Source organism: Monopterus albus, unplaced genomic scaffold (assembly GCF_001952655.1).
Source record: "Monopterus albus unplaced genomic scaffold, M_albus_1.0 scaffold95.1, whole genome shotgun sequence".
In the NCBI taxonomy this organism is placed as follows: Eukaryota; Metazoa; Chordata; class Actinopteri; order Synbranchiformes; family Synbranchidae; genus Monopterus; species Monopterus albus.
The window spans coordinates 316,690-330,098 of NW_018127975.1; the positions used below are offsets into that span (position 1 = coordinate 316,690).

Genomic DNA, 13,409 nt, shown 5'->3' on the forward strand with positions numbered 1-13,409 from the left:
TGTGACTTATAAAAACTCAAGTCTGCAGTTAGACTGTCATTTTTAGGGGAGTTAACAAGAGAGTATAGTTGGCAGAGTTTGAACATGGAGCAACTGTCAATCAAACACACTAGGAAAATAAAGTGTGACACTGTGAGAAAATGTGGAGATATTCTTCATGGGTGAAGCATTTTAATAGGAAAGTTAAAGTCCCGTCTGTGCCAGTTCACCGTGTTATAAAACTTTGTCTCCAGTGACTGCTGACTTTTTCATAAGTTTAACCAAAAAAGTACTTCTCTCTTGCATATTTTAATGTTTAAATACTCTTCAAGTGTCTAAATGTTGCACTAAATGCATTTGGATTGGGAGCATAGTTAATGCTCAAGTGCTCATCAAGTGTGCACTAAAAACCGAGGTACTTAATGAGAGAAGCCATTTTCATCTATTAACTGAAGTTGGCTATATGAAACTCGTGCTTCAATCCACTTTAGTTGCAATTTTACCATCATAGCCCTGTTTCTTGAGCTTCTTAAAGGAATAATCCCACAATCTGTTCTTTCCAAATTCACACATGCTTATGGTAACACTGCAAATAAGCCTTCTTTCCATGGGCATCCATGTTCTGATGTTCTGACCATCCCCCATTATGTGGGTGGTCAACACAGCGTTTTGACAGACGGTGTCACAGTATGTTCCACAAAAAGCTGAACCAGATCCAACTTTTTCACTGCATGGTGCTGGTATTGGCTGTGGTGAAAGGCTAGCCCATGGAAATGAATGGGGAGGACTGTGTTCTTTCATATCTTTGAAACTCAGCCTGAACGGAACACAGCTGAACTCTCCCCATATGCCATTAACAGCTTTTCTTTTCTTTCTTTGTGTGTCGCTTCTCTCACCTCCACCCAGCATTTCCTTGTGCAGGGCTGTGAAACAGGGCAGTTTGAGCACACGGGCCGAGATGTCAGTCCAGAGTCCTACAGCGCAGAGTGGTGACTCGCCACCCTCCCCCAGAGGTGTGATGTCCAGACAGGCTACCTCGTGCTCCATCTCCGTGGTACTGAGGAAGGTGCAGAGGACATGAGAAAAATGAGCTGCCCTATTTATTATGTGAATGTGAACAATGTATGCCAAATAACAAAAAACTAACTAAAACATGAACTCCTGTGTTATAAAAAACAAGGCTACTCAACATGTTAGTAGCACAAAACATAAGTTGTAAATGTGTTTGTGTGAGATGCTGAGAAATGTTACACAAGCTGAGCTGTGGATTCACACTTTTCTGCCAAACAACCACTCATTTCCTTTAAAATGTCAAAAAGGCATCGGACCAGGTAAGACTTTTGTCTCAAAGATCAGTTGGCCACAGCTTGACTTTTCAGTCATTACCCATTAAACTGGTGCTTCTTTGAGCTTTGCTATGATTTTATTTCCTTAACAGTTCAATTTGACAAATGCTAAAATGATTAGCTGTTGAGCAGTCATTTCTGCAGTGCTTGTTCTTGACAAGCATTGCAGAAATATTCATTCTTTTATCTGTTCTACCTACTTATTCTTAGAAATGAGTATGAACTATCCGTTTGTTAAGTGGTGATGTAACATTCCACTTCCAGGTTCAAAATCTGGTCCATTCTCCTCAGTTCAATATGCCACAGTGTTGTGTTCCTCATTGTTTCAGTAGATCTCAATCAAAAATCATGGGTCAGCTGTCACTTTACCTCTTTCCTTACAATGAGGAGAAAAGAAATGGCTACAATTGATTAAGCAAGTCACAATACTTAATTTAATAAGAATAAAACTTCTGAAGGTGTGCTGTTTTGCTGCCTCGCAATGTACCTAGCTAGTTAGCATGAAGTTAACATAAACACTACACATACTGTACACATTTTATGCTGATGAAAGTAATGGTAAAAGCTGGGGACTACTAAAAACAAGTTAGGCATATAACAGGACAGATATATTTATTACATTTACTATGACAGTTCGATTATTTGGCTATTATTATATTAACAGCTACAATGACTACTGTATTTGAGCTGATTTTTTTTTTTAAACTGATGCCTCACTAAAAAAATAAACAAATACAAAAAATAAAGATGTTACTGTGTAGAGGGTGACAGGCTCCACCATTTGGATCTAGGGAAGTTTGGGCCCAGAAATGGAATGTTATGTCACACTTAACGAGCAGACCATGACAATATGAACTCCTGTGTTATAAAAAACAAGGCTACTCAAAAATACAAAATAAAAGAAATACATAAAACTATAAATCATAAAAATACAAAAGGATAATCATTGGCGAGTGTGCCGAGTACATACACAACAGCATTGCAGCCACGCCAACACCTTTAATTAAACTACTACAGTATTCACAGAATATGACACGCGCAGCAAACAAGACGCTTAATGATGTATACAAAACATTACTTCACAGCTCTGGTGGGACACTTCACGCTGTCTCTTTCACTGGTTCATCTTTATGAACACACTCAAGGCAGCCAAAACACACTTTACACTTGTTTTTAAACCACTGTAAAAATGGTTCTGCAGTTTTATTGCAATAGTGGCACAAAGACAGACACCAGGGTAAACCATACCACTAACATGGCAGAAGTTTAATAAAGCGTTAAACTCTGAAGTTCTACAGCATCCTCTTCGCAAACTTTAGCACAGAACAGGAAAAAATCATTTAAAATGACATTAAGGTACAGGATAACAACAACAAGATAATGATAACACAGAGAGACCAAGATGTTTAAGCACTGGGAATTTGGGAATATAGTAAGTGAATGTGTGATTAATTAAACTTTCATATAGCAGTTCTGTTGGGGACTGTGTGAGCAGTCACATAAGACTCCTCCCTGCTGCCATATTAACTTTTCAATGAACCTGCAACCCTATTAGTTAGATTAATTTGTTTAGTTGGAGTACAGAATCTTGGACTGAGAATTTGTGTTTCTTGACAAGATTAACAAATGAAAATCAGTGTTGAGGCCTCTTTCAGAGTGTGGAGGCCCTTTTTTTAAATTGTGAATGATCATAAACTCAGATTGGCTTCTGTCCGACTACCTCTAATGATATAAAACTTGACTGGTGTTTCTACTGGACTCATGTGGCTCTGTGGTCCTGACTCTGCTGATCTGCTCCTCCTCTCTGTCGCCTGCACAGCTAATGCTGCTAAATGTACTGGACTATTTGAAGCATTTGAATTTTTCAGATTGTAACGTCATTCTCTGACTGTTTCAGCCCAGGGTTTCCCACACATCGACTTTATTAGGGCGGGCCACCCAGGTAACTCATTCCATTGACATTCACTTCTTTTTGTAAATCAAGACATAAATTCAGCAATATAGATTTGTATAGTGTAGATATCACAAACCAGAAGCTCTGGGCAACTGTATGATACATATTTCTATGTACTTATAACATGACCTCAGCGGCACTTGTATTAGATGGTTATCACTATATAAATCCCCAATTCATCAGTGTCATTCAAAAACTGCCTGAAAATATCAATAAACTAAACACTATCTTTGTGTGTGTGTGTGTGTGTGTGATAGAGTCTGTATTTGTATATGTCCTACCTGATCTGTTTGAGCTCTCCAGCCAGGATCTGCAGGTAGTAGAGGGCCCGTCCCACGGCAAGCACCACCTGAGTGTGGTTGCAGGCAGCCACGCTGATGTTCCTGCCCTGTGGCTCCTTCCATTCACTTACTAATGCCTTGCTGTCCTGGAGCACCAGGCGCACAGAGCCTGATGTGATCTGGAGGCACAGCAGTTTTTCCATTATAGTTTATTCTGCACAGTATTTCTGGGAAGTGACAGAAAGGAATTAGAGCATTTTTACACAAGATTTGCATTTTTGTAGAGAGAAAAAAACTGACTAGATGAAATGAGACCATGTTTTTTGTCAGTGGACAAAAGCTAAATTATATTCCATGTAATGTACTCTATTTAACAAATGGAGCACATACCAATGTCAGGCATTTATTTGATACCAGAAATTCATTTTATGAAACATCAAAACAAGATGTTTAGGTTTTCAAGACCCATCACTATAGTTATAACGATTAATTTGATTGCATTTGCATTGCATGTACTGAAGACACTTGTGAAAATCTGGTTAAAGACCCTGAGGCTAAGAAGAAATGCAAAAATAATAATTTAATGCGGAGCGCCACACAGCATTGAAAAGCAAAACACGAAAGAAAAAAAGCTTAAGAAGCCTCATTAACAGACTGCAGCAGGCACAAACAGACAAACTATAAATGGCAGTGTATTACTGCCAGGAAGCACCCATTATATAGTGGAGTATTGAAATGTGAAACTACACCATATAATCAGGATATTCTTCTTAACAGAGTCATTGAAAGCAGTTATGAGCATAATAATGTCCAGTTGCTACAGTTTTAGATTTACATTTGTCCTCTTGTGAATATAAGAGGGCATTTTTACTTTGCAAGTATTATATCAGATACACAGTAGGAAAACTGCTGATCTCTGCACAACTGGGGGGTTATTTTGTCAAAGAAGACTCCACAGTCACACTAGCAGTTCCATGAGGCTGTACTTAAACCACAGACTGCATATAAAGATGGACAATGTGACAGCTCCCAGAAGTGGAGCCACCACAATTGGATCGCCCCTTGGTGGCTGGTTGCAATGTAGGTAATAAACTCCATGTTAGTGAAGGGACCTGAGCTAAACTATAAATTTTTCCCAATGATGACTTCTGTCATTTTAGGTAGATATTATCACACTGATTTGTGCACAAGCAGCAATGTTTCTGTTAAGTTTGTTTTAAAGAAGTTCTTTGATAATAAAAAGGGGTGCATTTCAGTGTAAACAAAAGAAAGGTCAACACTAACCCCCATGTTAGCTCGGTACCTTTTATACCAAATGGCACTGAAAACAATGTGCGCAATAATCCCGCCTTAAAAAAGGCTAGTACTTATAATTCATCCTTTGTTGGCTGTGAATATCTGTCAAACAAAAGACAGAGGACATGCACATCTAGAAAAAAAAACTTATACAACTTAAAGGCAAGAAGCAATAAAAAAAAAAAAAATTCACAATTGAGCTCCCAATAATTTATTTTAATAGTAGCAAAAACATTTTGATCTATACAAGACCAGGCATTATCAATGACTGATGAAGATGTTGTATAGAGGGAGCTCAATACAGTGTGCAAACCCTTTTTCTTGATTTTTGTGAATATCGATACCAGATTCCATGGCAAATTCATCCAATAGTTAGTGAGCAATTTCGCTAACAGCCAAAAATATCACCCTCACAGATGTGGTACAGGAAAAGTCAGGGCTTCACCCAAGTCAGTAGGATTTATCCTCTGAAGACAATGACTGACTGACTGACCGGCCGACCAACATTGCCTCACTAGGCAGAACAAATACTGTTTATGCCCTGTTTAGCTCTGGCTTAGTCACTACAACATATACTTTTTCTAGATGCCAAGCATTATTTACCACATTGTTTACCAAGTGGTTCTTCAGATTAGTACACAGTCAGCTTTTCTGTGCTTGTATACTAGAAAGTGCTGCCTACAGTTGTTTATTGTGAAGTCAAATAGAGCAGAGAAGCTCAAGCTCGCAGTCTGTGTGCAGGACAGAGGACTAAAATAATTAGCTACAACAAGGCTAAAAGCTGCAAAGAGCTGCACAGTCAGGCATTCATTCCTGCCGGGATTAACACTATGAGCAACACTTTCATGTTACATTGGATTCATCATAGTATGAAAATATGGTAATGTGTAAAATTTTTAATGACTTCAGAATGTTTTAAATTATTAATATAACTGTAGGGAGATACCCATGAAGCTCTATTGTGTCAGTCATCAAATCTAGTGTCCTCAAACTGTCTTTTTGATGCAACTGACCAAAGTAGCTTCAGTGCAAATGGAAGTACAACTACTATCTACTTCTTTAATAATTGAAGTGACTTAGTTTTAAGTCAGAAAGCAGAGTCACACAACACCAGTTAAATAATAAAAAAAAATGTAAAAACGTATCTTATAAATATACAAACTCTGAGAGGCAAGAGATTTTGTACAATCATGCAGCCTGAAAACACAAGCAATGCTTTCATAATCACCTAATGATTATGGCTGAGGGTCTAACAGCATGCAAACTCACAGCAGTTTCATCCTCAAACCTGAATTTAAAATCAAGTGCAATATTCATCTCAACCAAGTATAAAATACAAAGTCCTTGCTTTCTTCATATTGACAGCTGCAAAAAATGCAAGATTCAGATCCAGCATATATCTCATTAAATTTAGAAAAGCCACCGCTAAATAATTAATTTCTATTTTGAATTAGCAAAATTAAATGATATTCCTGCTTTGAACTGGGATGTAAAAATACTGCCAAGTCCAGGTTAGAAGACTCAGACATCAAATGAGTGTCAGCGTTAAACTAAGCAAAGCATGTTCTGGTGAAGCACAGTTACAGCACATGTACTTTATACAAATAACAGAAGTGTAAATGGACGCGTATACGAACTTGAATGAGCTGCTGGTGCGCCACGTTCCCACAATAAAATGTCTGCTGATTGTCCACAAAGCCTGGAAGTTCTGTCTCCTCGACTTCCTCGCCACTCAGCATCAACACTCTAAGGGAAAACACTCTCTTAAGATAACAGCATTCAGAATTGACTCTACACTTATCTGTCATGCTGCATGGCAATCACTCACCGTGTTTGACCCACAAAAGACAGCACGAGCATGTCATCGGTCTCTCTGCCTGCCTCAGAGCGCAGTGGCCACAAACCTTAAAGGGAATTGGGGAAAAAAAGTATGGGTTAAAGAAGTGCAGAAAGAAAAGTTACTTTCTGTATCATTCTGCAGGGTAAAAGGAATACGATATCTAGCCAGTGTCCAAGTCGATCTTAAACTACTCCATCTGTCAAATGTTGACATGTTGGAAGATGTACTAGTTGCAGATCCCTCTGAAAGCGCCATTGATTGGCTAAGTGAATAACTGCCTCTCATCCAGAGGCCAGGGGCAGGAGGCAGCAGCTGAGACATTTAGGGAAGATGTGGTCAATAACAGTTGAAGTCTTAACAAGCGCAAGCAGATCTTAACTAGCTTGTAGGTCTCATTTAAGCATCAGAGAACAGTCTAGGGAGAGAAACCCAATTTTCTGGGATTATAAAAGTTGCTAAAACTTGGAATTCATCAGTTTGACAGTTTGCTACTGTACTCTGCAGTGCTCACTGTTTACTAACTGAAAACAAATACTTCCAAACCCAAGCTTGGCAATGTCGCTGTTCTTTTGGAATGCACCAAGCCAAGCCCTACGGCCATCTGAGCCAGCTCACGCTAACACGGTGAGTTTAGACAAGCAACAGGTGGCATCTTGGCCAGGCAATGCTGAAATGGCTCTGATGTCAAGTCAGTGGAGGATTAACATTCAGAGAGACTCGAGTCTTGAGAGGGAGGTGGTGGAAGAGACACACACATACATAAGACACAAACCTTTGATTCCTGGCAGGTCAATGCTGGCATGTTCATGAATCCCAATGCCATTGCGGATGATTCGAAGAGAGCCCTCTTTGAACGCACCTGAACATGTCACCAGCTGAAAGCACCAAAAGAAAAAGAGAGAAACTGAGACAGGAGTGTGATTCTCTTTTGTTAAAGGGTTGTTATGTAGTTGATTTCCTTTGCTGAAAGGAGCTCCAGTTTTATAAAACCTGGGTCTTTCACCAATCATTCAAACACTGTTCACTGCACTGTATTGTACATAGTATAAAGGCCAATGGGGGCAAAAAAACATGAGCAGTCAGATGCTCACTCTGTTTTACTTCCAAAATAAGTGGTTTAGACTATCTAACTAAATGCTGTAGCAACACCTTCATGCTCCTGGATCTTAGTTATCAATTTGGTTATCATAAATGGTGAACTACTCTGCTGACTGTGTGGCCAGAGGTCAGAAAAAAAAAAGACGGCACAAAATTATATCACATCTTGGTTCCGGGCAATATTAATATGTTATAACAGTAGCAGACCTCATAGACAGAAGTACTGGGAATCAATGCTCACGCCAAGTTTAAGTAGTTACTGATGTCATCCAAAAACAAGCTATGATAGAAGCGTTATCACTAATCAGTACCATTGCAGTAATAATAACAGTTTCATACTGTACCATTTGTGATTCCCAGTATAAACATGACAACAGTGTTAAGATCCAATACCCTGAAGGTAAATGATTCTGGCATCTATGCAGTCAGAATAGAGAGCAGCAGAATGCTATTTATTTATCCAGTCATGCTATACAAATAGGATTAATACCAGTGTTCATAATAATCTCAGCTCCTACCATATTACACCCATCGTAATGGAAACAACCACTGCAAATGTGGCAGCTTCCCAACTCCCCCCCATCATGTTATCAGATGCCTCCTCACACTCACACAGGACCAACTTAATCCTGGTAATCTACACATAACATATTATGTTCATGTATTTGTTATTACTCTATGTTTTATCAGTCGTAAATCCCAGTATGGTTTGCATATCTGTGAATGCAATCATTTTCCTGCTCTGACTGTCCACTTTGCTGTCATATGAGGTTCTACACTGCCCTGCAGCCTGTTCCAAATCTTCTGTAGATCTGCAACAAATGGCAAATTAAAATTATTGTGACTGGCTTTAGTTCTGGGCCTCAAAAGACTGAAATGAGCAGGAGTGTGTGGCTGAATAAAGCCAGTGACTAATTTTGTGCTGGTCTGTGCCCAGAGAGTGGCTCAGCACACTAGTGGACAGCTGCATTTGGAACCATGTCAAGTTCCCTCCAAGCCTGGTGTCAAACCCTGCCAACAAAACCTTCTGTACCGGGTCTCTATTTCCTTCACTGTTTCATCTTCCTCCGAATCAGTGGTTCAATACCAAGGAGGACAAATCAAATCCATTTTTTTTGTCAAACTATGATATTTCCACAGTCATATGTCAATGAACATGCCAAAAGCAGGCAGATTCAATTTGCAGCTGATGGCAATTAACTTAAAAAGAACTCATACTTTTATATTAGAGGCAAAAAGAGGGAAATCACTTCCTTATTATTGGGAAAAAATGTGTCTTGGTCCTGTTTAACATGCAATATAAATTACATCAAAACATATTTTGAATACAAATGGTTTGACAGCTGATGAAGGTAACCAAACTGAAGTACTAAAGTTGATGGACTGTGAGGATGTGTTATGCATGCAGACAGGTAACTACCAAGTCAAGGTCTTTACTGTCAATTTTAATAGGTATAAATATTATTAGTAGATGCGAAGACATACACAGCAATTTGTCTTTTTGCAATGAAACAAGAAACCCAATTTATCTTGTGTACCACAGATGCATTTTAACATTGTGTGTAATTTTAGTCCAGCTAAATCCTAGCCGCAACTGGAATACAAGGTTATGAACAAACAAACAAAAAAACAACAAGATTAGACAACACACATACCGCACAGGAAAATCTGTGTATATTTGATGTCAGCAATAACCTCCTGAGTACATTGTACTGTTATTCTGGCCAGTGGCAGGTTTGTGCTGTAGATTGTTGCATGCTTAATTCTGCTGACAAAAACACCGTTAACACGACTTAAGAAGCCGGATGCCCTGGTAGTGTGAGCTCAAACTCCCTGGAGCCTGTGACTAAGAGGATGATAAACAGGAAAACGGAGATGGAGACTCGCCATAAGCTTAATGTGTATCCGGTGACTGTTAAGAGGGTTTTCAGTAATCACCATGTCATGTCTAAATCCTCAGGTGAACGCTCAAAACTCTTCTTCTAGCTGAATGATTTGCTTTCAGTATGCAACTGTGATGTGTATGTCGTGTGTCTTTCCTGTTCTGCTTGTAGCAAAAATTGTCACACTTCACAGAAATTAACGATCCAGATTTTGGTTTTTACCTGGCCCTGGCCTTGCCTCTCCAGGTCTACCACACACATGTCCACAATGGGCCCCAGATTGGTAAATGTCTCCATCACTGCCACATACGAGCCCTGGTCATTGCTGTCCACGTTGAGCTACAGAGAAACAAACTCTCTTTACAAATCAGTGACAAGGGTGACAAGGGTGACAGTACATGGTGAACAGGAGTGCATCATTTGTCATTTTGTAAAGATGTCTCTTTAAGTTTACAAATAGTAAAAGTGAAGGCTATCAAATCACAAATTTAAAAAGTCTTAATTTTTTTTAGATTCTTTAGTGAAAGATACAGTATGCAACTTTTTTCCAAATATTTTTGTTGTAGAAATCTGCTCCAAAACTTGTCTTAATGTAAAGAGGTGCTGTCGAAGCCTTGTGTGACCCAGATGGTTTTGAGAGGGATGACCTCATTAAGCAACCAGAGATTTTCAATTATTTCTGCTTGGTCACTAGGTTTTGTTGCATTCTTATTTCTTGTGTTTTCCTAATGACAAATGTGAAGAGCTGGGCAGAGTGTGGTGGAGGATAGCAGATCGTAGCTGGGCGGAGCAGAGTGGACTGATTTGGACTTTCATGCTAGTGCTGTCTTGTTACATATTGTAGCTTTATTCTATAGTTGTAAAACTGTTGCTTACCTTTACTAACTGGGAGTCACCCAGTCTGGAACCCACAAAGACCACACCGTTGTCCAAGTAGGTCAAACACTCAGCAATAGATGTCTGTCAGTGGAGAAGGAAACAAAAACATTTCTTAGGATATGTTGATAATAGAGCCGTAACTTAGTTATTTCCTTTTGATCAATGTGCCAATTATTTTCTTGATTTATCATTTTGCAAAAAAAAAAAAAAAAAAGTCAAAAATATCACCAAAATTTTCTAAAGCCCAGAATAATGCTCTTTTTGTACCATCAATAAACAAAAACCAAAAGATTTTCACTTTACAAGACAAAGACACAGAAAAAAGAACATTTCCTCACACTGGAGAAGCTGGAACCAGCAAATACTCCACACTCCTTTTTGAAAAGTAACTCAGGAATATTAATATCTCATCTGGCCTGGGAACACCGTGGAATACTGACAGAGGAGCTGGAACACGCCGCTGGGGAGAGAGATGTCTGGACTACCTTACTGAACCTGCTACCACCACAACCTGACCCAGGATAAGCGGAGGATAATGGATGGTTGGACTCAGGAATAACTGGTTTAATAACAGTTTCATTCTAATCCACATTAATGCAGACACACATGAAATAATCTTTCTCTCTCAGCTTTGACTTTCAATCCTTATTACTTCAGCATTTCTGGATCAAACTGGGTGTTTGGCCCAACTCAATAAATGCCAAGTATACTATACAGAACCAAGCCACAGAACAATTAGCACAAATTAATATCAATAATAATCCATTTTAATAACAAATTAATTGTCCAAGTGACAAATCAGGCTCAGGTAATTTCAGATAGAAAATCATTAATATTTTTGTCATTATACACATTAAACCATCAATCAAAACTAATTAGATTATTTGATAATGAATGTCATTATTTGAGTCCAACTTGTGCAATCGTCTGAGAGCAACAACAGATTACAAACAACAAACGATGGCAGATTATGATTGTACTGATGCACAGTTATGTTGTTTTCCAAATGGAAGAGAATGACAATAAAACAGATTTGAAATTCCACTTTGGGACAGTTAACTTAAAAAAAAAAATCAGAAATGTTTGACACACAAATAACCTTTTTGCATTTACCCTCATCAGTGTAAACATGGTCTAACACTCAGGTTTTTCTGGCTGACATTTTAATGTAGAGCTCCTGCAGCCTTTTGAGTAGACTGGTCTTAACAATGAAGTTTAGAGTGATTTGAAAAGCAATCTGTCTAACTCTGCAGTCCTACTCGCCTTGATTGTTTCAAGCTCCAGCATCACTCAGCAGACTATCAAGTAAGCATTTTGCCTTGGCAAGTCATTAGACAAAGGGCCGTAAGCCAAAAGCTGTCTGCAGTTAACATGAGATTTCACTTTGAGCACAATATTGATACACAGTCACTGTCGAAATCAATTTTAAGGGGATAAGTGACATCTTGGCAGGCAAGCAACAAAGAGGTGGGATCATTTTTTCTTCATCTTCTGTACAAGTGTAGCCTGATCCATTAGCTTTTGTCAGGGCCATATACCATCAAGTCAATCGTAACAAAGTGGGTACTGAGAGGAAAAGGTATCAAGAGGAAAATCTACAAGCAACAGAAAGTGCGGTCTAGCCGGATGGGAGAATGCCATCAGACAGACAGGTGGATAACCAGAGTGAAGACAGACAGACATAAAGCAATATAGAAAATAAGATAAATAGAGGACCTCTCCAAGCAGCTCCACATGCAGGTCTTTGAGCACCACTGTGCCGTCCATGAGCTCCTCCTTCTCCAACAGCAGCATGAACAGACGTCCCTCCATGTCCCCCAGCAGGTAGCGCGAGCCATTGGGGTCCACGCGGTTGTGACAGACAATGGTACTTTGCTGCAATTAAGAGTTGAACACATACCAATCTTCTGAGTAAGAGATAAAGCCTGCAAAAGCTCTTTGAATTAAGTACCGAAAAAGTCTTCATCCTCAACTCATGCATTATCAAACTATTATAAGAAAATGTTAAAGTATAGCCAAATAGGTCTGGATTCATTATCTATGACATACTCTGAGTACAACTTACAAGTCAGGAACCTGTCTAGACTACAAAAGTATAAACACAAAGCTTTACAAAGTGAAATAAAGATTCCACACTGTACAAACATTTTCTTTCTACATGTTTGAGAAACTACAGTTTAAAAGTTGATTCGAAATACAATTGTGGTACACAGGCTTGCTATTATTTAGTACTTTTGTACAATACATATAGCTAGTGCCTGGCCGTCCCTGGTAGGCTAGCGGTTAAGGCGCAGCGCTCTCGCCGCTGCGGCCTGGGTTCGAATCAGGGGTGCATCAGGAAGGGCATCCAGCGTATCACACAAGTAATATATTAAAGAATTATTACAAAGTGTTACATTCATACACCACACCCACAATGTTCCATCTAATTAATCATTAAGCCTGTTCTTGCATATAACTTGATTGACACATACCTTTATGTTTATGTTTAAACTCGTCAATTCTATTTTTATGTCCGCACTTAAATTATTCCATAGTTTTACCCCACTTATGGAAACACAAAATCTTTTTTTGGTTGTACGTGTAGCATGAATTTTTAAATTTAACTGACCCCTTAAATTGTATCCCCCTTCCCTTTCATTAAATACCAGGTAATAAATTGTTCCTGGCTTTATACATAAACACAGCAGTCTTATATCCCACTAAATCGAAAAATTTTAACAATTTAGACTGTATGAAAGCTACATTGGTGTGATCCCTATACCCCATCTTATGCACAATTCTTATCGCTCTTTTTTGTAATATATACAATGGTTGAAGTGAGCTTTTGTATGTATTTCCCCAGTTTTCAAC

At 38.8% G+C, this 13,409-nt stretch overlaps 1 protein-coding gene across 1 annotated transcript in view; it reads right to left on the reverse strand.

Moving 5' to 3' along the window:
- The window catches only part of ddb1 (damage-specific DNA binding protein 1), a 44,259-nt gene that overhangs the window by 18,803 nt on the left and 12,047 nt on the right, over positions 1-13,409 (reverse strand). The window contains exons 7-14 of the mRNA XM_020608833.1: positions 12,273-12,431; positions 10,554-10,637; positions 9,900-10,016; positions 7,469-7,571; positions 6,685-6,760; positions 6,494-6,602; positions 3,561-3,739; positions 876-1,036 (exon numbers count right to left, since the gene is read on the reverse strand). Of these exons, the coding sequence (XP_020464489.1) occupies positions 876-1,036; positions 3,561-3,739; positions 6,494-6,602; positions 6,685-6,760; positions 7,469-7,571; positions 9,900-10,016; positions 10,554-10,637; positions 12,273-12,431 (988 nt within the window). The remainder of the gene's footprint in view (positions 1-875; positions 1,037-3,560; positions 3,740-6,493; positions 6,603-6,684; positions 6,761-7,468; positions 7,572-9,899; positions 10,017-10,553; positions 10,638-12,272; positions 12,432-13,409) is intronic.